We start from the raw sequence: 24,853 nt of genomic DNA on the forward strand, positions 1-24,853 counted from the left end.
TTTTAGTGGTGTAGAGGGGACAGAGGGAAGGGCAAGGTGTTAACATATAAAAATTCTGTGACAGATTTAAGGGCATTTTATAAATGTTCATCTCTTCTATTTTGTTTTGCCACATAGATTATTTCTGAAGTATAAAATTGCATGCCAAGTCTAAATAACTTCTTGTAGAAATATTTTTTTTTCTAGTTAAGTAAATAAATTCAACCCTCAGTTTTAACAAAATTGCCAGAATATTAAACTGAATACACCCAAGTTAGTGTGTGTGTGTGTGTGTGTGTGTGTGTGTGTTTATATAAAAGAATTCACAGTCAGCGGATTCCTTACTTCCATTTGAAAGGAATACCAGAGCTTGGGAAAGAAAGCAGTTATTTTATAATCATGTGCATTGCAATAATATTTGTGACATATGACAGAGGGGCTGACCCTTTAGTGCCTTTCTCATGCAAAATAATCCCATTGACTTCAGTGTGACTACATGCATGAGTAAATATTGCTCGCATGAGTAAAATTAAGCACAGATCAGCCCATAAATATAATTATGGACATAATGAGACCAAAATCACTCTGATATCTCCATGAGTTTTAATTGTGGGTTTTTTTGTGTATGGACAAGAAGGATTTCGAGCATCCGTGTTCACAGTCAAACGACGGTTCTAGATAGATTACTAAAGAAGAGTGAAAAGCATCTGCCTTGCTAGTGAGGTATCAACTTATGATACTAAAGATAAAGATCTTATGATTAGTTTTTTTGCAATTGCAGAGGTGTTAACCCCAATGCTCCAGCTAATTTCCAACTAGATAATTACATTCTACCTACTTAAAAAGTCCTCTTGTGGCATCAATTGAGTAAGGTGATAGTCGTTTTCTCTTCCACAGTTTCTTTCCATCCCAAAGATGGCTGCACTTTGTCTGTAAGTACTGGGATCCTCTTGCTTGAAAGGGATTAACTAAATTTAAATATTTATCCTTACTGAAAGTTGCACAAATGACAAACAAGGCCCCTTATTAAAATAGCAAATAGACAAATACTATAGTGTTTTACAATAATCTTCCAGAATGCTATATCTGACATCAGTAGTACCAGTGTTTTGGGCCCTTCCTGTAGAATAATGTAGTATAAAGGGCTATTAACACTCAGATTTCTGGAGAAGAAGTCTAACAAGCTGCCATCGGATAAGACCAACGGATACTTTTAAAGCATAAAAGTCTGCCGCATCCATATCTTTTCCTTTTGCCAGCTGTATTGACAGAACCAAGGCCATCTGTAAGAATGAAATAAATACGGTTGTCACTGGCATAATGATAATTCATAGCAAAGAGTCCAAAATAAGGGAGTGACTAGTAAGACTCTCAGAAATAGGACCAGTTCATATGAAGTACTGAAGATTTAAAATGATCAGCAGTGAGACTGAGGCAGGAAATTGCTGAGTCCAGATGGAAAGAAATTCTGAGGAGTGTTTGTTGCCAGCTGGCACATATAGCATGATCCTGAATTGCTCTGGCTTAATGTTAGTCATGGCACACTTTTTTATTTGAAAATCAAGTAGAAGCGTATTTAGCTGTTTTATGTTTCAGTCACAACTATGCAGGATCACTAGTGTATATGTCTGCATGTATTTATATGTAGATAGAACACTTGCTGGAATTCTGATGTGTGTGTTTGCCCTCAAAAATGGTGAAAGAGAGAGGAGTGGGGATTTATATTTATAAGCAGTATGCTGGGTCTCGCACTTGTGGCCCAATTCTCTGAACACGTGTTCGTCTCTATTCTGGGTCATAATAATGAATACTCTTCAGCTTGATTTATGCTTTCAAAATTAATTTGTTTATGGTCAGTGACATATAGGTGCTCTCTTCTGATTAGAATAAAATGTCATAAAGTTCATAAACAATGAAAAATGAACATCTGGTTCGCAAAAATAGCATGTTCTGAGTTTTTTGTCTTTGGTTGCCGTTAGGACAGTGATACAGTTATCTGAGGGCTGGTCTGTACAACACAGTTATATCGACATAAGGCAGCTTATACTGACTTAATTATGTCCGTGTCTACACTGCAACTTTCCTCCTGCTGATGGATGTGCCCTACTACGCTGACATGACAACTCCACCTCCATGAGAGGCGCAAGGTTTATATTGGTGTAGTTAGGGTGACGTAGTGTCTGTGTAGACACTGCCTTACTTACATCAGCTATTCTCTGTCTTGTCAGTTTCAAAGCAGAAGCTCCCCTGTAGACATGGTTGGCTTCCCCACCCCAGCTGCCAGCTGGAGTGAGAAGCCTGCACCCACACGCTCCCCATCCAGAGCCTGGCAGCCTGGTCAATTTAGGTGAAATTGACAGAAGGCGGGGAAGCAGGACTTCCTGGGGTTGAGAAGCCCTTGAGGCTTCCCCTCCTCCTCTACCGACCCTCAGTGGGGAACGGGGAGGTGAGATGCCCTAGTTGGCTTTTGGGAGCAGAGAGAGGGCAGCCCACTGGAAGCCTGTGGGACAACTGGACTCCTGGCAGGGAACTGCCAGCGGAGCTAAGAGGCAGCGCTCTCAGCTTCCCACACTGCCCCTCTTAGGTTGGTGGGCGCGCCCCTGGTGAGGATGCACACCACCAACCCAAGGAAGGTAGTGTGAACATGCACCCAGGAGCGCCGGAACAGGCAGGGCCTCGGGGTCATGGCCCATCACTTTTAAAAGTGAGGACATACTGGTCATAAAGACGAGTGATGGGGAGGCGGGAGTGGGGGATTGGGTCTTGTGGAGGCAGGGGAGAGCAGCATGAGAGGGGGCATGGTTTGGGCGCCGGTGGCCTTCCCACCTTTAGGGAGCTTCCACTGCTCCTGTATGCACGGCTGCAGTAATTACTGATATAGGTTGACTTACGTTTCTATTGTAGACGTACCCTGAGAAAAAAAATCATAAAATGAGTCATCTTGTCAGTATTAGAGAAAAATCTACAGTGAAATCTGCAACGGCAGAACTCATATGGTGGTTGTGTGACTATGGTAAAGAATCAGATATTGTTTCTTCTAATGCTGACCCAGGAATTTTATTAGAATAAAGAAAATAGGAAAACCTAAAGTAACTCTCTTTTTTTCCTCTGCTTCACTTTAGATCTTTTCCTCTGCAGCTCCTACTCTTTGGCTTCCTGCTACTGATTTAAAAAAAACAAACAACCAAAAACAGTGCAAATAGTCTTTCACTTGTTTGTTTAGTTAAAAACTGAAGACAAGTTGGTCAAAAGATTTGAGAGACAGGACTTTGAGGAAATCTGGACTGATTCGTGAGTTAGCATTTAAACTCTTCAAAAATAGCTGTTTCATGTGTTTTTGATGCAAAAAAACAAGTTAAACTTAATAGTTTTGTCTGAATTACAAAGTGGATTTAAGAGGTATGAACTCGTGTGAACCCAAGCCAATTAAAATGTTCATAGGAAATCCTACAGAGAGAGACTGCTGTGGTTAGTACTACTCAGTTTGCTTTATTAAAAAAGCAAAATGCTTTTAATTAATACTTTTCAACATCTTTATTTGGCCAGAAGAGATCTATAAAATATTATGTGCTGTAATGTAAGAGGTATAATAATATTTGGGGAAAGCTTTGGGAAATTTTAGCCCACCAGCCCTAAAGGTATGAATAATTACATACATTATTGGTAGGGAATTTACTGGTTTTTTTTGGAAGAGTGAATAGAAGGTGGTGAGTAGTGGTGTTAAATGTATTGAATAGTCTCCAAAAATAAAAGAATGAATATATTAGTATTATCAAGACAAGAGCTCCAATGCAAAAATAATGTATGGTTTAAAAATATCAAATGCAAAATATTAAGGGCAAAATTGTGTACAGCCAGGCAATGCACCAGGGGAAGCAGAGGATGCAATGAGCCTTTGCCCACCACTGCAAAGGGAGCTATCCACAGTGTCTGGGGAGCAGAGCCCTTGCTACAACATGCTTCCCAAAGTAACCAAACCCACTGAGAATTGTAATACTCCTGTTTCCAGTAATACAAAATATATTTTAAAACCATTTGAAAATATCTTGGAAAAAATAGTACAACTTCATAGCTTGCAAATCGATCAACCTCATTACAGTTAATAACTGAGCTGTTTTATGGAAGGTTCTGCACACTAATTGACTTCCCTCTGTGCCCCCCCCCCTGACAGTTGGAATAATAATACATAGTTCATACAAGTGTTTGTTAGTTATCAGTTGTTTCTGACTGAAGTATCCTGCATCGATACTTCAAAAAAAGAATGTGTTGTGTTATTGGTCCAGGAATTAGTATTAACATGCACTGCTGCTTGAAAAGTACAGAGATTTATATTATTTTTTATTACAAATATTTGCACTATAAAAATGATAAAGAAAAGAGTATTTTTCAGTTCACCTCCTACAAGTACAATCTCTGTTGTGACACTTTACAAATGTAGAATTATTATTTGTTTTGTTTTTGTTTTTGAATGCCATTATGTAAAAAGAATGTAAAACTTTAGAGCCAACAATCAAAACATGAAGTGACATATGGATGTTTAGTATATCTGGCATGTAAATATCTTGCAATGCAAGCTACAACAGTGCCATGTGAACACCTGTTCTCGCTTTCAGATGATGTAAATAAGAAGTGGGTAGTATTATCTCTCGTAAATCTAAACAAACTTTTTTTTGTCTTAGTGATTTGCTGTACAAGAAATAGAACTGAGGACTTGTATGAGATGAACTGAAAAATGCTATTTGTTTCGTTTTTACAGTGCAAATATTTGTAATAAAAATACAGCGTACAGTGCTCACCATGTATTATGTGTTGTAATTGAAATCAATATATTTGAAAATGTAGAAAAGCATCCACAATATTTATTTATAATATTTAAGTGCGCAATTAAAACTGAGTAGTAACAATTTTTAATTAGTTAGTTGCAGCTAATGCATGTGATTATCACTTAATTTGTTTGGTGTTAATCCTGGTACATACTGCTGAACTGTTCTGTCTATGCAAAGTTAAGTTTCTGGAGCAGGTGAGTCATTTTTCTGTCACTTCTGTCTCTCGGTCACCTTTGCTAATTGCCAGGCAGGAAGCTGTCTTTGAAGTACATTCACGTACAACTCTGGGTGTGCTTTGTGTTACCAATTACTGCAAAGACAAGTTTCCTCTGTTTGTATAATGAAATATTAATTGAGAAGGCTGCCATGTTCATTGGGGAGCCTTATGCCACCTCCTGGCCTAAGAAAGGGGAAACGAGAATATACCGTTTTTCAACTGGAGAGAATTCATCCTCTGACGAGAGGAAATGGGAGGAAGATTTAAGAGTGTTGCAGATATCTTGGGTTTTTGTTTTTTGTTTCTCTTTATCCTCTAACAGGTGTTAGATCTCCTTTTGAGCTCTCAGTATGTTAATCTCAAACACTGTAAATCTGAGTTAAAATGGACTAAGGTGTGAAATGTTAGTAAATAACTTGCTGTCATTTCTATTTTTTCCCCATTTTCTCTGATGCTTTTCACATTGTCTATGAAAATTCACATTTCCAGCAAATGGAACTGCACGTGGCTAGAATAGATCTATTGGGTCCTGACAGAAGTATATGACTGTTGGCAAAATCCAGATTTTAAAATGGTTTATTACATCATTTTATTGATGTTTTAACATCTGTCCTATGTGATCCCATAGGTATATTCTTATAGCACTTGAAAATAGCAGTCTGACAGTTACTGTAGTATTTACAGTATCAGACTTGTATATTAAAAATGAACCTTCATGTTTTGGACTCAGGTCTATGCCATTTCAAAAACAGTACATTAAACTAAAGAATATTAAAAGACTGAGGACTGGACCTAAATATTTCTTCTGCTGGAAAGGAAACATATGGTCCAATATGCTCCATCAATGTTTGTCTTTGAAGAAAAGTGCTTACAATGTGGATAATATACTTTGATATTTATTAAACAAACACACTTCAGCATCGAAAGATCTTTTGGCCTTAAAGATATCTTTTTTTTTTAAGTACTTCCCTTATAAACTATTAATACAGTAACATTTACATAAGATGGTCTGTGTTGCTCTTTTTAATGTGATAACATAAAGAGACTTATATTTATGGTCAAGTATAATATGTTTACATCAATGTTGCTGAACGATGTTGGGGGAAAACTTCTCCTGAAGAATTTATTTTTAAAAACCTTGATAAATTCATAACAAATACTATATGAAAAAATATAAATAATTATAACATGGAAAAGAGAAAAATTTAGACACTAAACACCAAGGTTATTTCAATATCCATGAGGCCTATAATCCAGAGTTTGTGAAGGGGAGGGTGAAGCGTTGAAAGAAGAAATAACCAGAGAAGGTATAAAATTCCTGCAACTGTCGCTGTCCAACAGTTTCATTATAATTTCACAGAGTATCATCTGTAATTATGAGAGAGACAAGTTAGATGAGCTAATATCTTTAATTGGACCGACTTCTGTAATTATGTTTAAACTGTCAACTATACATCATGGTGATGTCACTGAAAATGTCATACTTAAAAGGGAACAATTACATGATCCTCTCCATGTGAGGCACGTAGAGGAAAAAAATTCAAAAATCAGCTAGCTGATGCCTTAAAAACGGAGGTCCTATCTACTTTGTGTATACCGTTACACTTCCTGGATGACCTAGTGGTTGCCCCAGTGTTCTCTGCCAAAATCTCACCTTTTCCACTATTGTGAAATGTGGTTTCTTCTTTCCACAAGTGTTTTAAATGGAGTGGTGTCGTCCAAAAGATACCAAAATCATTTAGAGTAAGACACTATATGCTTGTTTATAAGTCTGAATTTGTATATATTTGTATATGAGTCTGAATTTCTTATCTTTTCAGGTAAATTGTATTATATGCTTGGTCTAGTTCTTGGGGGGTGGGGGGGCATTTTAGGTCCGGCCTTATCAGAGCTGAAGGACATGTTGTTTGTTAATAAACGTTTATATTACAGTAGTGTCTAAAATGTAACCAAATCAGGGCCTTATTGTGCAAGTCACTGTACAAACATAGTATAATACTTGTCAGCTCTGAATTACCCCGAGCTTTGCTGCCACCAAGATGGGAAAATCCTGGCCTGAACTATTCATATTTCTAGCATCTCATGCATTACATCTAGAATTACCCATTTTTTTCCCTTTAAAGACTGCTTTTTTTTATTTTAAGTTTGTTTTCAGTCAAATATTCATTTGATGAAATGATGGATTATTTCACGCAGCACAGAGGGATTTTTTCGTTATTCAATTAACTGAAAATTCTCATTATCCAACAGCTAATTCAAGAAGGTGGAGATGTTAGCGAGGAACTTGCCCTATGGGCAAATTATTCGATAACTGCTCATTATGAGATTTCCTTGTACCTTCCTCTGAAGTGTGTGGCACTGGCCACTGATCGAAGTAATTGCTGAACTAAATGGACCACTGGTCTGCTCCAGTTTGACAACTTTTCTACTATATTTTAGGTCGTGATGGTGAGACAATTCTGGGGAGACCATTCCAAATATTTCCTCCTTAACTTTGCATGATTTAGACCTCCTCTAAAGTGATCTCTGCTCAGAAAGAAGGGTATACAATTTAAATTCCAAAATTCTCTCAAGTATTTCCTGCATGCTGCCAGTCCAAATATTAGCCATCTGAGCCCACCTGGTCCCCAAGAAGCCACACATGTTTTGGATATTTTTAAAATTGTCTTTTCAAATCAGTGTGGGTTATTTTTGGGTTTTTATTATATAAAGTTACATCTGTAAGAGTACAGTATCACCAAAATTTAGACACAGCTTGCACATTTTCTTGGCACAAGTTCATCACATCTGTTTTTATCTTATCAGAGTTGAATATAACAGCATCAATAGCTGTTTCTGTTGGGTTTACATCATTTATCTTGGGGGAAAAAAAGTATTTCTATTTAAATGTACCCCCCAAATACCTAAATTTTTTTATGGTGACTGTTCACCAGAGTGGTGAAGGGTAATAAAATGTGGTCTTGCAACTCCCTACCCTAATTCATCCATATCAGACCATGATGAATTTGAAGTCTATACAGAGTAATATTTACGATCTGATTCTTGAAAACACTTATGCGTTTACATAACTTTACTCCATTTCTGTAATCCCACTGAGTCACGTACGCAAGCATGTAGGAACCTGCAGATTTGAGCCTTAAATTTACAGACCTGATTAGACTACTATTCAGGGATAATATTAAAATACTAGTTAGAAGCATCTGTGTCCTGAGAATTGCAGTTAATATATTTTAAAACTTAGATGACTTAATGTGAAGTTAAGATTGAAAAAAATATATACTGTTGCTGCTTTGAGATTCATTCCTGGTCATTGCAAAATAGCTTTTGGAGCAGACTTTACTTTTTATACCGAGAATGAATATATACAAAATGAACTTTATTAGATCTGATATTATTTACAGACCTCTGAATCTATCATTCAAGCCTTGGGATTTTTTGCAATGATGATTGTTCAGACTCCACTTCAGTGTGTGTGAAAATATTTCCTCACAATTTGTAGTTAGACTATCATAATCTCAAAAATGTGGCACTATTGTATTTCATTCAAATACTCTAATTTAGATCAAAACCAAGAGAAGCATTTGCTTTCTAAGGTGCCCTCATCTGGCTCTTTCAATAATGTTGTAGCTAAATTTTAAAGCGACACTTGTTTTGGATGGCTGATAAAATGTTTTCTTCCCTACCCTAAATACCCATTTAATTTCAAAAGGCTTAAAATGGGCTCTTTAACAAAAAAGAACTTTCCAGTTATTTAAAAAAGAATAATATTGCTCCAAGTGTTCCACCTGTAGAGTATACTGAGGTCCTTCCCTCACTCTTGTTTTATTTTCATGTTTCTTTTGCTTGGGTAATAACATGCTTGAGCGTGAAGTGTTTCCCATCAATCTTTTTGTTTGTTTAGACAGCAGAGAAGTGAGAGTTGCTGTGGCTTTATTCTTATGGCATTGTTTGGATATGGCTCCATGTGGGGAGGCTATAGGGTGGCATGTGTGATTTCCTCTACAAATTAGGATGTTGGTCACCTCACTGACAATCCTCAGCTGCTGTAAGAAGCATCTCACTCCCTTGCTCCTTGCCATACCATCATTGTTTCTAAGCTGGGCAGCCACTGTGCTGTAAGGATGATGTCTCGGAGTTAAGACAGTGGAGATGCAGACCTGGGAGAAGACTGCGAAAGAGTTCCCTGTAGCCTCATTATCTTCTGCACTAAGATTTTATGTGGCTGTACAGAAGAACTGTTACTAAGGCCAAAAGTCTTCAGCTAATATGCCAGATGGTCCAAATTGATTCTTTCTGACTGATGCAAAGTTAATCAGATTAGAAGTTCCTTTTAGGAGTTTTAAATGTTCCGTATGGATAGGATGCATTTTGTTTCAGAATGATGCCTCTGCAGGATTCCAGTGGATTGTTTTCCTCTTTTTGGGTTCACACCAGTTCTGGATTGGGATAGGTGTGGCAATGTTGGTTTCCCGATATTTACTACCTGCAGTTCTAATCTTTGGGGCCTAAAGCATTATGAGCATAGTGTCATTACTGGGCGGCATCAGGAGTTTTTGCTTCAGAACGGAAAGGTGCCAGGTATCACTCTTAAATAAATAGGCAGAAATCTGTTGCCATTTCAAGATGCCATTCCTTGACACTGAAGGGATTGCTAATTATAGTGCATCTTGAAGAAAAAGTTTTATATCATCACCAGTCTACTCCCATGAGTATCCCTACTGACTAGTACAATTTGTGCCTTAAATTTTAAACTTCTTGGGGGGAGATAGAGAAAGACACAGACTCTGTGTTGCACAGCACAAACCATACTCTGAGTACCCAGGAAATATTTCAGATGTTCCAATGTATTATTTATTACTTGTGGTGAGAGTTGTGCTAAGAAGTTGTCACATGAATTTATCATCGTTCATTATTTATTACTCAACAGAAAACGAATGTGCTTCAAATTAATGCATTATGCACTTGCATGGAGCTGTCATCTTTTATTACATACCAATCGGAATGACAAAGTAACATAACCGGTAAGGGCAACATCACAGGGCTAAATTAACACTCTCACTATCCGTTTAAAAAAAAATCTTTCAGATTTTGAAATGGTTATTTGAGACCTCTGTGCTATGAAGACCTTACATACATGCTTAACTTTATGCAGCGTTAGTAATCCCATTTAAATCAGTAGTGCTACTTACGGTGTTTAAAGTTAAACACATGCTTCTGTCTTCCCAGAATTGGGGTTTGATATGCTCATATTTCTACTAAATGTTTTAGAAGTAAAGATGACAATAAGGATAAGAAGCATTCTTTATATTTTAATCAGCAGCTTTTATTTATATAGCTACTGAAAACATGACTGGATTTTGCACTCCTTACTCAATTAAATATTTCTTCTGCCTGAATGAGGACTGAAGGATTGGATCTTATATATGTTCCTATTCACTTCGATTTATTTTGGTGAACATTCATATGCTCATACAAATTCACATACACGAATATATATTTATATACATAATCAGCACCATTTTCATTTTTAATTGTCCATGTTAGATTTTGCAGATGAATTTTTTCAGAAGACTCCAGTTTTTTTCCATGTCATAGTTAGGAGGAGGTTCATGATTATAGCATGTTTTTGCTAATCAGCTGTATTGCTTTTGTTTCTTAGGCTGAAAAGTGAATCTGTGTTTAGTAATGTTCTCTTTAAAAATCATAGTCCCTTAGCTATAGGTAAAAAAAATATTGCAGGTAGGTATATAAAAAATCTGATTTAGAATTTAGTATTAAACATTTGCGTTCATTTATGTATGAATATGACCAAGTGAAATCTGGTCTTTTTATAGTACTTCAGCTCCTAGGGTGGAGGAAATAAATGTAACACAATCTTGTCTTATTTTGGCCATGTGCTTGTCTCTCTGAGACATTAAAAAGAGAATGAAAAACATAAGTGCAGATTTTATGGGTTTACTCAAAGATGACTGGTTTCAACTTTAGTCATATTCCTGCAGAACCCAAATACACAACCTTATTTAATTCCGCTCTCAAACCATACTCCTGAATTTCTGTATCGAGCTTTGCTCTTCTACGATGCAAGACTTTTTTTCCTTTTTTCTTTTCCATTTCTTTGTATTTAATCAGCATACATTTAACAGCTAAAACAATTTGCTGAAGAAATGATCCACACTGGAATCATGAGCTCATTGCTTTAGTAGTTGATTTCAGATGATTCCATGTACTTATCAAATTGTATTTTCTCTTAATTTGATTAGCTTCACAAGCTAACGGTCTGTGGCCATCTAGATCATTTCATCCTGCATATGGTTTCTTTCATTGTCGTTAGCCTGCTGGTCATGTTGCATATTTGGTTCAGTTAGCTCTCCATCAATCTATACATTGCTGTTCATAAAATACATGGCTGTTTGTGTGTGTGTTTGTTCTATTGCAGTAGAGCCTATGGACCCAGATGAGATTGGGGCCATATTTGTGCTAGATACACTAAAAACAGACAGTCTTCCTCCAAGAGCTTACTTTCCCCCACCTTTGTTTTCCTGCAACATGCAAACAGGGTGATAGATTGCAAATGTCACATTAGCGCCACATTCTTCCTTTGCTTCCTTCGTTCAGTGGTGGTGGTGTTTCTGTCTGACTGCCAAGATAAGGCTTATGATAGCTTTATTTAAATACTTGACCTATATTGAATTGTTCGCTTAACAGGTTTTTACTATTCTGTATGTAACAGAGAAAGGCAGGAAATGGAATTAATTTCTTCGAGTTATGCCTGGCTTACTGTAGTAATCATTACTTGTTCCTTTTTCTCACCAGAGAACTATATGTTTAAGGTCTGACTTTTAAGCTATATGATCCAATGTCCCTTCCAAATATTTTTAGAATAATGCATTTAAATACATCTTTAAGTTTTAGGTGTGGGTTCCCCCCTCTTTTTTTTTCTTCTATATTGCATTTATCCTCCTCCTATTTTCATTTTCTTTTCTTTTCTAGTTGTTTACTTCCATCTCTCCACATACTTTCTTCCTATGTCCTTGTTCCCATTTCTCTCTGCTTCTACTACCCTCTCAAGCCTATTCCCATTCCTCCTGTTTCTTTTTCTGTACCCTAATATTCTTATCTTCCCCATGCCTAATCTTGATTTTCCTTCTTAACCTCCTATTCCCACACCTGCCCTTCTCTTGTTCATGTTCCAAAGGAGAGACTCTCAGAGCTTAGCACCAAGCCGTTAATTGTTGAGTAGAGGCCTGTTGGAAGATCGCCTGATCTAGAATCTTTTTAATGTTATCAGTAGTGTTTGCATTGATCTCCTAGCAGTGGAGAAGTCAGGTATTTTTTATTCTTTTAGAACTGTCAACAGCCTCTGCTATGCTGTTGACCATCTGTGAACTCTAACTAGTGTGAACAGGATTGCTCTTGAAGGTAACACAACACTCCCACCATTTTACACACATTAAAAGGAATCCATGTCATCTCTGTGCTTGGGGGAGCACATGGACTGCTGTTCCTTGGAACAAAAATCAACCAAAGTAGCTGTGGCTAAAGCCCATCTTTCCTGTGTATTGGCCACAACAAGAAATAGTCCCCAGTTCCTTCTCAAATATCCAAGCGTAGTAGTGGAGTTTTCTGTCACACCCCGCCCCAGTTTAAAAGTTGTGTCTAATGGCACAATTTAGCTCAGAATTAGCTGAAAGGTGTGGTGAGGTCTCAGATTATTAAAACTTCACAGTGTACTAGTAAATATACGGTAGTGTGACAAATACTTCATTACAAGGAACGAAAACTAAACTGTTAAGAAAATGCCATTGGTGAGTGGAGAGTGCATATTTTTTGTAATTTATGTATCTTTCCTGAGTGTGTGTTACTTTCAGTGCATCACATTACCTGCAATTACACACATGTGCCCCCGGTGACTCCAGGTGTTTTAAATGTCACAAATGTTTTCTAACAGAAAAACATGCAAGCATTACCACATTAGCCAACCAAAAGATATAGTCTAAGCATTGCGGTTTAACCTACATAAACACTATTTAAGTTGAAACATAGCAAGAAGAGACAGAATGAGACATAAAGATTGACATTCCATTCTTTCATGGCTTGTCATTGAAGGAGGCATTCTATATAACATTGTATCTTATCCCCAGACGCATCCAATAGCAAATTAAGGACACTGTCACTATTGCACCCTAAAATGTTAATTGCATTTTATATAATTTGAAAATGTTAGTCCTGAGGAGTTCTTTGATTGACATTAATTTCTGTTGTTTTGTATTGACTTTTTTTTTGGCATGTGTAAGTATATATGTGTACAATAAACTATATAGTACAAATAGATTTTATATGCTATTAGGAAGTTTGTCACAAACTTCCTATTAAACACATTTTTCTTTGTTTATGCACATTTTTGAAAAGAGGAGAAAATCTTTTGAAATTAATGAGATTTGCTGAAATAAGCCGAGTGATCATGATCTTGTAATATAAAAATGCTTTGAGGATTTACTAAATAGGTCAGCCGATTTTGACTCGGGTCATATGTCAAAGCAATGACTGAACAGTCTAAGTGGAGTGTTCAGGATTTTACCCATGGTTTAATTCTGTGCTGAACAGCATACTTTGCTCTAGTAGTTTCCCAGGTATCAATGTATAAAACATTCAGTTTGTGAATACCTGGAGGATGAAGGGGTGGTCATTAGCAGCTAGCATGGATTTACATTCCAAACCAGTTTTATTTCCCCCTCTGACAGGGTAACTGGTTTGATGGATAGGGGGAATGTGGTGGACATAATACACTGGGACTTCAGCAGGGCTTTTGACATAGTCCTACGTGACATTCTGATAAGTAAGTTGTGGAGAAGTGTGGGCTCAATAGAACTAGTAGTAAGTGGATACAGAATTGGTTCAACAACAACAACAAAGAGTAACATTAATAGAATGATGTTGGATTGGAGGGAGGTCTCAAGTGGGGTTCCACAGGGATGTGTTCTGGGTCTGGTGTTGTTTAATTTGCAGATGATCCCAACCTATGGGAGTTGCCAATGCTTTGTAGGATAGCTAAAATTCAGAGGGATTTTGATAGATTGAAGAACTGGGTCTTAGACAACAAAATGAAATTCAACAAAGACAAATGGAAGGTGCTACACTTAAGGAAGAAAAACCAAATGCACAATTACAGAATGGGGGATAACTGGCTTTGCAGCTGCAGAGCTGAGAAGGACAGGAATCAGCAGTTCGATGCTGTGGCAAAAGAAGCAAATGCAATTGTAGGTTGCACTAACAACAGAGGCATAGTATGCAAGTCATGGGAGGTGACAGTACTGCTCTACTTGGCTTTAGTTAGGCCTCAGCTAAAGTACTGTATCCAATTTTGGTCACCAATCTATAGAAAGGAGGATGTAGAGAAACTGGAAAGGATCCAGAGGCGAGCAACAAAGATGATCAAAGGGACGGAATGCAAGCTATCTGAGCAAAAGCTGAAGGAACTGGATATATTTAGTTTGGAAAAGAGGAGATAGAGGGGGGATATGATAGTGGTCTTCGAATACTTAAAAGGTTGCAATTAAAAAGATGGAGAAAAGTTGCCACAGAGGGCAGAACAAGACACAGTGGGTTCAAACTACAGAGTAGCAGATTTAGATTAAATCTCAGGAGAAACTTCCAAACTGTAAGAACAGTAGGACAAGGGAGCAGACTGCTTCGGGAGATTTTGAAAACACATTCACAGGAGGTTTTCAAAAGGAGGCTTGAGAGCAATTTGTCTTGGATGGTTTAGAGACAACAAATCCCTGCATCTTGGCAGGGGGTTAGACTACATGACCCTTGTGGTCCCTTCTAACCCTATGGTTATATGAATATTCTTTCTACTATAAGCAATCAGTCTACATCTCTTTCTCTTCTTCTCAGCTATGCTTGCATAGCTCACACTCTGACAACCAATAGGAGGTACTTGTTAACATCCAACTGTCTTCATCCCCTATGCTGCTAGAAAAATAATGCCTTGATTTGTTTCTAAAATTCCATAGAGAATTTATATTAAGGGTTTGATTATTAATTGGAAAATGTTTGTATTCTATGGGTATGGGTTTCCAGCTAAGTGAATGCATAGGAAATTTTGTTTCATCCCTACAGTAAATGATGATACGGAATTAATTACATGGAAGTTGTATTGGCTGATCACAGGATGACTATGAGCCACCAATGTGAAGTGACTGTAAGAAGGGCTAATGTATTCCTAGGATGCACTGAGTGAGGTATTTCCAGTAGAGAAGTGTTAGTATTCCAGATGAAGTCTTGCCAATTCCTTGTTTAATGGTGCAATGTGCAATTCAGGTCTGCCATGTTTTAAGAAAGATTAATTCAAACTGAAACAGGTGCAGAGAAGGGATACTAGAATGACCTGAGGAATGGAACATCTGTTTTTATGAGAGGAGACTGAAAGAGCTTGGCTTGTTTAAATTAGCCTGACCAAAAGAAAGATGAGGGGAGATATGATTGCTCTCTCTAAATACATTAGAGAGATAAATATCAGGAAGGGAGAATAGTTATTTAAGTTAAGCACCAGTGCTGTCACAGGAACAAATGGATATAAACTGGCCATCAACAAGTTTATGCTTGAAATTAGACGAAGGTCTCTAACCATCATAGGAGTGAAATTCTGGAAGAGCCTTCCAAAGGGAGCAGTGGGGACAAAAACCCTATCTGGCTTCAAGACTGAGTTCGATAAGTTTATGGAGGGGATGGTATGATGGGACTGCCTACAATGGCATATGGCCCATCAGCAACTGCCAGTAGCAAAAATCCCTAATGGCTAATGATGGGATGCTAGGCTCTGAGTTACTACTGAGAATTCTTTCCTAGGTGTGTGGCTGGTGGGTCTTGCCCACATACCCAGGGTCTAACTGATCACTATAGTTGAGCTTGGGAAGGAATTTTCCCGGGGTCATATTGGCAGAGACCTTGGGGGTTTTTCTCCTTACCTCTGCAGCATGTGGCACAGGTCACTTGCAGGTTAAAACTACATAAGAACATAAGAACGGCTGTACCGGGTCAGACCAAAGGTCCATTTAGCCCAGTATCTGTCTACCGACAGTAGCCAATTCCAGGTTCCCCAGAGGGAGTGAACCTAACAGACAATGATCAAGTGATCTTTCCTGCCATCCATCTCCATGCTCTGACAAACAGAGGCTAGGGACACCATTCCTTACCCATCCTGGCTAATAGCCATTTATGGACTTAACCACCATGAATTTATCCAGTTCCCTTTTAAACGCTGTTATAGTCCTAGCCTTCACAACCTCCTCAGGTAAGGAGTTCCACAAGTTGACTGTGTAGTGCATGAAGAAGAACTTCCTTTTGTTTGTTTTAAACCTGCTGCCTATTAATTTCATTTGGTGACCCGTAGTTCTTGTATTATGGGAATAAGTAAATAACTTTTCCTTATCCACTTTTTCCACATCGCTCATGATTTTATATACCTCTATCATATCCCCCCTTAGTCTCTTTTGTTCCAAGCTGGAGAGTCCTAGCCTCTTTAATCTTTCCTCATATGAGACCCTCTCCAAATCCCTAATCATTTTAATTGCCCTTTTCTGAACCTTTTCTAGTGCCAGTATATCTTTTTTGAGATGTGGAGACCACATCTGTATGCTGTATTTGAGATGTGGGCGTACCATCAGTTTATATAAGGGCAATAATATATTCTTAGTCTTATTCTCTATCCCCTTTTTAATGATTCCTAACATCCTGTTCGCTTTTTTCACCGCCTCTGCGCATTGTGTACACGGACAGCTTCAGAGAACTATCCACGATGACTCCAAGATCTTTTCCTGACTCATTGTAGCTAAATTAGCCCCCATCATATTGTATGTATAGTTGGGGTTATTTTTTCCAATGTGCATTACTTTACATTTATCCACATTAGATTTCATTTGCCATTTTGTTGCCCAATCACTTAGTTTTGTGAGATCTTTTTGAAGTTCTTCACAGTCTGCTTTGGTCTTAACTATCTTGAGCAGTTTAGTATCATCTGCGAACTTTGCACCTCACCGTTTACCCCTTTCTCCAGATCATTTATGAATAAGTTGAATAGGATTGGTCCGAGGACTGACCCTTGGGGAACACCACTAGTTACCCCTCTCCATTCTGAGAATTTACCATTAATTCCTACCCTTTGTTCCCTGTCTTTTAACCCATTCTCAGTCCATGAAAGGACCTTCCCTTTTATCCCATGTGTACTAGTGTAATGGTGGCTTCTCTGTAACTTGAAGTCTTTAAATCGTGATTTGAAGACTTCAGTAACTCAGCCAGAGGTTACGGGTCTATTTCAGGAAGGTGGGTGAGGTTCTGTGGCCTACAGTATGCAGGACTAGGTGATTCTGATGGTCTCATCTGACCTTGAAGTCTGAGTTACTGATTTTCATTTAAAAATCCTTTTAAACCAGGGGTCCCCAATGCAGTGCCTGTGGGCACCACGGCAGCTGCCAGGGCATCTAAGTGCACCTGCGTACTGGCCGGCGGATGAGCATCCGCCGAAATGCCACTGACAAGCTGCGTCATCCAGAGGCGTCGCTGCCGAAATGCTGCCAATTTTTGGCAGTATGTCAGCGGTGGCGATGCCTCTGGATGACGCAGCTTGTTGGCAGCATTTCAGCGGCAATGCCTATTGGCGGAATTTCGGTGGATGCTTGTCCTCTGCCATGGTCCTCCGTGGCTCGTCGTCTGGCACCTGCCAGACAAAAAGGTTGGAGACCACTGCTTTAAGCAGTTTTACATAAAAACATTCTATGGTTGGTTGTGACCTCTGAACATTTTGGAGAAAGTTAGTTTTCCCTTAGTCTTTTTGGGTATTGGCCTGTGATCCACAAATATTGTTATGAGAAAGATAAGCTTTCAGGTTCAAATGCACACAGTGAATAAACAAAGCAAATAATTGGTTAGAAGCTGGAAGTTCAATTAAAAGTAAGATTTGAGTCATCAAATATTGTGTAAGCTACAGTTCATATCCCCCTTGTTCACAAGTGCAACAGTGGGAGCTGCTGTGTGCTGAACAATCTGGTCCTTAAACTGTAGCTGGGAAGATTTACTGAGGGTTCATTTTGGGGACTGTACCAGTCATCTCAAGTTTGCCCAACAGATTGGGAGTTACTATGGCTTCAACACAAGGGAATGAGCTTGGGTTCTATTGGCGGAAAGAGTCAGGCCTATGATATCCAGAAGGACCTGAGAATCTTCATATCTTTGCAAAGGTTCAGATGCTTCCGGAAATGAAAGGCGCTTTTTTTTTTAAACATCTTTATCCTCTTCAGCAATTCTTCTTTTCCACTAAAAATGGAAATCCTGAGCAAAACTAATTCCAATGAGTAGTTCAGCATTGAGAGACTCAAGACATTCAAAACATTCAACCCCATTTCAAATCACTCAGTAATCTCAGAGATAAGACCACTCAACTCAGGTCTTGTCTTTATTAGGAGTGTTCTTACCTTAGGTTAGCTAACACATGGCAATTAACAAGAGTTAAAATCCTACTGAATATCTTTCCAGTCAAGGTTGAGAGGTCAAGCAAGGCAGTTATAGTTTTAACATGTTAGCAGGTCAAGGTAAATCCTGAAGAGCTCACTTCTCTTTTCCATGAACATGGTATCTCAGGTGAAAACTATAACTGCCTTATCTTGACTAGGATTTAACCATGTTGGTGACCCTGTGTTAGGTATGAAAACACCTTTCCCTTCCCCTCCCCCACACCCCCCTGAGTGTGGCCGCACCTTGAAAGATAATGGGAGTTAAATATCAAACTCATGTAGGCTGCTTTGAAAATCCCAGCCTGGAACTGTAGAAATACTGTGTCACTGATAACTGTAGCACAAGAAAGGCCGTTCGGTAGGTGTGAGCAAAAATCACTTTAAAAGTTCCAAAATTTCTTTTGAAATCCATGTTTCGTTTTTCAAAAATATGTTTTGTTTTTGTTTTTATTTTAGTTTCTGAAGAGCTGAGTGGCTTGCCATGGGGAACCATGTAGGAAAACGAGATCAGACCGCTGAGAAGCCTATTAAGGTGAGAGGTGAAAAAAAAATACTACAAGAGGAAGATTATAATATCAAGAGAAGTGTATGTGATGAAATGCCAATACACTTGCTAAGCTTATTGTTACTACTATTATTTTATAATAATCATTATATATACACCTCTACTTCGATATAATGCTGTCCTCAGGAGCCAAAAAATCTTACCGCGTTATAGGTGAAATTGCGTTATATCAAACTTGCTTTGATCTGTCAGAGTGCACAGCCTCCCCCCCCTCCCCCCCCGATCACTGCTTTACTGTGTTGTATCCGAATTTGTGTTATATCGGGACACGTTATATCGGGGTAGAAGTGTATATAATTTCTTAAAAGTGGAAAAAAGCCCCCGTGCAATATAGTGAAAAATGGGGTTCTGCTTTAGTGAATTTCATGATAAATATCATATCTTAGCATTCTGCATGCCTGGGATGCACACTGGGTCTGAAGCCAGCTAGTTGTGGTGGGGAATGGACTCTGAGACCTGAAAGAATAGAAATGCAGCACATATTTAAGTAGCAGTGTGCTGAGTAAAATGTTACTTGTTAACCTAGCATTTTGTCAAAGTCACTAGATTTAACTATCCTACCTTTAATACGGGAACTATATAAAAGACTGATAGTAAATAAGAGTATACTAGAAATGAAAGATTATAACGAAAGCTGAGATTTTCTCCTAATCGCATCACTAGGAGCTAGGACTTTAAGAAAAACACCTAATACTGTGATCCAATAAAATCAGGAGTGTTGGCCACACAATGAAGAAGCTCTACAGAGTTTGTTGATACTGGTTATTTTCCAGAGAGGGGTAATCAAAAGTGTTTTGCTTTCTCATGGTGCTTTCTTGTTGTGTGTGTGAAATTTGACTGAGAAAAAACGGAATGCACAGAAATGATTTTATCTAGGAGAAAAAATTAGTGTTGTTTCCTTTTTGTTAGTTGCTCTTACTCATTTTGACACCAGAAAGGCTCCAGTGTACAAACTTTCTCCAGAAAATGACCATACCTATTGGACAGGTGAGCTGTACAGCTTCATCTGGAGGAATACTAGTATTTCACATTGTTGTGGCACAAGTGACCAATATGCCCCCAGAAATAAGAGTGGAAGTAGTAAAGAGATGGTCAGACCTTCAATATATCCTTTTAGAAGGCAGGGCTAAGTGGTCAGAACATAAGTAAACATGCTGGAGGGAAGAGGGAGAAAATAGAAAAATAGTACCATCAAGAGGGGATTGTGCTGCTTTCTTTACCATGTAGTCATAGTTGATGTGTTTACGCCATGCCTAGCACAATGGGACTGTAGCCCTTAGGTTCAACTCTAATACAAATAGTAACAAGGTGTTCGACCCCGTTGTAGTTGATGCATCAGGTTAATATGGATTACTGCTTACGGATTATTGCTTATTTTACTCTTTAAGAAATTATGTAGTCTTAATTTAGCTAGGTGAAGTCCACTCATGTAGGCACACTGCATGATTTTTATTTTTTTTTTAAAAGCAGATATGTGGAGACGGAGATGTAAGGTGAATGAGCAACTAGAATGTTGTATTTCTTATAACTCTTTAGTTTATGGATCACCTTTCCTTCGTGAGTATTTGTAGTTACAATCAGAGTGTTGAAATTTACTTGCAAAAAAACCTTTTGTTAAAGTGGCGTTAAAATTGTTGCTGTTCAGCAGTGACCTCTGCTTGCCATACCCAGACACCCTTTTAGAATGTGGGATTTCAAAACCCATACTCAAATATTAGAAAACGAGAATTGTTCAGTTAAGATATCTCCATGCATCTCTGAAAACAGTGTTAGCATTATGTAAAAAGACAAACTTGAGATTTACAAAAAAACAGGAAATGCCTGGTTAAGGTACTGCTATGCACGCAATGCAGCCAGACCATTGTAACTCTGCTCCATGGCAATAGGAACTGAAAACATCACAGTACTATACCCCTTGTTAGCAAAAAAATCTTTTTTTTTTTTTTTCTTTGCACACTATAGTTCTAAATCTGGTCTCACTTTTCTACAATCCCACAGTGTGAAGTGCAGAGCAGTTGCTATTGGTTGACAGAGATAAACCTAGAGATACTGAGCTGTTTCTCCTGCCTTGCTGTTGCACAACCACCATTTAAAAAAAAAAAAAATCTAACAATGCGTTAATGGATTTCCAAAAATTGATTTCTTGCAGCTTTAGGCTAAGTTTATGCTATGTCCAAAAGAATGATACAACAAGAAACTGTATTTCACTATCTGAACCCCTTCAGCAAACGAACTCAAATTTGCACCACACACTCTACTCTAGGTTCTGAACTGACATTTTGATTTTTTTTCAAGATGATTTCACAGTGCATATTGGTGGTTTTTTTTTTTTTTAAGGGAGGTTTTAAAGAGAAACCATGTTTAAACTTTAACTGTGGGGTGGCTACTTGCATTCTTGTAATACCTTTATTGACTGCAATCACTAAGATTTTGTTTCCTTTCAATGAATCTGCATATTTTCTAATGACTGAAACTAGGGGGACAGAGCCAGAAGATGATTATTGCATCAAACTACTGTAGTCAGACCAGAAAACTTTCAATTAGGCAGATTCCCAGGAGACAGTTTCCCGTACTTTGACATTACCTTGAAAATGTTGCAGTTAATTTTGTCTTATAAGTGCACCGTCCTAAAAGGTGCAATCCATAAATAATAAGAGGAACTGTATGAGTAGGGTTGGCAGAATTCCATATTTTTTAAATAATTTCAGTGGATAACATCAATGTTTTAATTTTAAGTGGTGTTTTTTTTAAGACTTTTTTGTCTGTCTTTCCCCGCAAGTATGAAAATTATGGGATGAGGGTCAGACATTCTCAATAGACATTGAGATTCAAGAACTTAAAGCTTTATAAACTGTTAAAATACAAATTGTCAACATATATGTCAAAATATACTAAGTAAATATTCTTAAATCAAGAAATCATTAGTCCACGTATAACAAGCCTAATTTAAGTGTCTAAAACACTGCATTTTCTCAAGCACCATTTTTCTTTCTTTACATGTCTGTACATTTTGATTTTTATCAATGGAAATATTTTTTGTCAGCTTATGCATACAGTGAAATCAACATTTACTGATTAAAAATCTAATCCTTCCAAGCCTATATATGACTTACCAGCTGCATATGAAAACATCTGGTATAAGTGGGATAAAACTTTATAATTAAACAATATGTATGTTTACTCTAACCAGTAACTTATTCTGTCTCATCTCTCTTGTTATTCTCTTATCTGACACCTGCACTTGTACAGTTTTTGTAAGATTACAGTAAGTCATTCAATTTCTCTTAATTCCTTTTGCTTCAGTGGAAGCTGCTGGGTGCTTGCTGCTTTTCAAAATCATGTCGTTTTATTTATGCAACAAAATAAAGATTTAGGTACCTAGTTTTGAAAAACCTTGGCCTATCTTTATGTGAATATATTCAGCATTGGGGAGTCTTAAAGAATGGGCTTTCCTTCACTGGCCTGAATTTTACCTAAGACTCTGAAAAATAACAAGGTGCTGATGAAGTGGAGATTGCTCTGGATTATTGAATTTTTATTGGTCTTAATTCTGAGCTGTTATTATAGTTCACCTTAAGTTGATGCCATTAGTACAGCTGCAAACCACAACAAACTCCTTCTCGATAACTGCTAGTAGCCACCCTTAATGCAACATTGGCTGAACTTCCCACTGATGACTCCGTTTGGCTTCCCTAGAGAGTAAGCACATCATCATCTCCTCAAAGTGCATGGCCCCTGTTAGCACATTAGGCAAAGTTCTATCTTAACTTCAGTTCCCTCATGATTGATAGCTGAACTACAATTGGAGGTGTCGCATCACCTGCCGATTCTCATGTTCTTGATACACTGGCTGAATACGTGGTAAAGTACATTAGCCTTGAAACTGTGACAAAATAAATCAGGTAATGCTTCAAGGCTCTAGCTTTGCCTGAGGAATTTGGGGGAAATTTGTTTATTCTAGTACATTAATTTTTTCACAGGCAGAAATTTAAAACAGATGTAACAGTTTAAAAAAAAGAAAAAAAAGTAATCTACCAACAGTTTGTTTTACCAGATCTCTAAGTCATGATTTTAAAATGAAATTTTATCAAATGTTAATTCATACCAGAGAGCAAGACATCATCCTATGTTCTTTCTGGAACTGTTTGCAGTGGTTTATGAAATACTGCAGCTTATTGGAAAAATTATTAATGGCTAGATTATACTTAAATATTTTAACTCTGTGCAAGGGGTGGTAGATAGCAGCATGGCTCTAGGAGCACCACAGGGAAAATGGTCCCTGAAAGTGTTCCCTGGGGTAGTAATTTGCTACTGTCCCATACCCATAGCAGATTTCTTCCTTCGTCCCATGACTCAATCCTGTTGGCTAGTGCATCATTCCTTTCTGCCCATTTTGCACCAATCAAGAGAAGTACTTAGGGACAGCCCTTGTTTATCAAACCCATACACACTTGTGGCAGAGATGTGAAGAGGCTGTGCAGGGAGGTGGAAGCGGAATTTACACCCTATGTAGGCTTGGCGATGATGTGTTCCTTGTAACTTCTTAAATTGTGTGTTAACTGTCTTAAGTGTACAGGTAAATTTATGAAGCAAAAGATGTTGCTTGTGACTACCTTATCTGTGTATCTCTGTTCAAAGACTGTGTTCCACACCAATGTCTTACTAAATTAGATAGCTTGATTAGATGGCATTTTTGAAAACGCTTACCAAGAAGTTATCTGTTTTCACTATGTAAAGAGAAATAACTCAAGTTTAAACTTCTTTAACTGAGATAAGTATCGATCTTTCCACTACTGAAGCACTACTCATTTTCCATTGCCTCCTTTTCTTCTCACCTCTCTATCTTACCAGTTTTTAGGAGTTTTATGCCATGTGCTTTGTTTGAGCCCACTCCTGCTTCCTACTGAAGTCAAGCAGTTGCGGAGGAGAGAGGAAACCTTTGGAAATGACTGGATCAATATTATAGCTGTACTAGCCATTTCATAAGCATTGCAGATGTACAAATGAAAGAATTAACACACTATCATTTCTTTTACCTCATTTCATGCTCTTCAAGTTGCCTAAGACAGCTGTGTGGTTTTACCAGGTGTTTCCGCTTGGTGTGCAGTACAGTGTGGCAACCTGCAGAAAAACAGAAGCAGCATTTTGATTTTGAACTTTATTTCTTACTGTTAAATAACATTTTTGTGGAAGTGGTAAAATCAATAAAAATGATGTATTATTTTTCTTTAGTGCAAGAGGTATTTGAAGAAGAGATTAAAAACATTTTGGGAATGTTATTTTAATATATTTTTTTAAGGTAAAGCAGTCCATATAAAGAACGTGTTTGGCTTCCTGATTTGGGTACTGGTACACAGCAATGGTCCTACTCCCATGCATAAAACAAGCGGGGCGCAGATTTGACTCTTCAACTCGGATTACAAATAGGAAGTTTGACTGAGAAAGTTTATAACAATATTTGTCCCTTCCCCGTTCTGCACGGCTGTGGTTTTTTTCCTGTGGTTTTGCTGTTCTATGCAGCAATGGGGTGCATATAATGGTGTATTCTTTCTTTGTAATTTGAGGAATTGATTTAAAATGTCCCTCATTTAAACGAGTATTTTCCTTTGAAAGCACGAGATAACAGAAAAATAAGTCAGGAGGAGGAGAGAATGGATTAAAAAAAGGTAAAAGAGGAGGGTAGAGAAGTTGTCTGTCTGTTTTGAGATTTACTGGGCATTTTTCACCAATATGTCTCACAGCTTATTCTGAAAAG

At 37.8% G+C, this 24,853-nt stretch overlaps 1 protein-coding gene across 3 annotated transcripts in view; it reads left to right on the forward strand.

The window, feature by feature from the left end:
* The window catches only part of MBP (myelin basic protein), a 170,106-nt gene that overhangs the window by 15,279 nt on the left and 129,974 nt on the right, over positions 1-24,853 (forward strand). For 2 of the 3 annotated variants that reach the window (XM_030552607.1, XM_030552609.1), the window contains exon 2: positions 18,990-19,065. The exons of the other annotated variant lie outside the window; for it this stretch is intronic. In XM_030552607.1, coding sequence (XP_030408467.1) covers positions 19,015-19,065 — 51 coding nt within the window. In that variant the 5' untranslated portion in view covers positions 18,990-19,014. The remainder of the gene's footprint in view (positions 1-18,989; positions 19,066-24,853) is intronic. 3 annotated transcript variants of the gene reach the window in all.

The sequence above is a fragment of the Gopherus evgoodei genome, chromosome 2 (genome assembly GCF_007399415.2).
Source record: "Gopherus evgoodei ecotype Sinaloan lineage chromosome 2, rGopEvg1_v1.p, whole genome shotgun sequence".
In the NCBI taxonomy this organism is placed as follows: domain Eukaryota; kingdom Metazoa; phylum Chordata; order Testudines; family Testudinidae; genus Gopherus; species Gopherus evgoodei.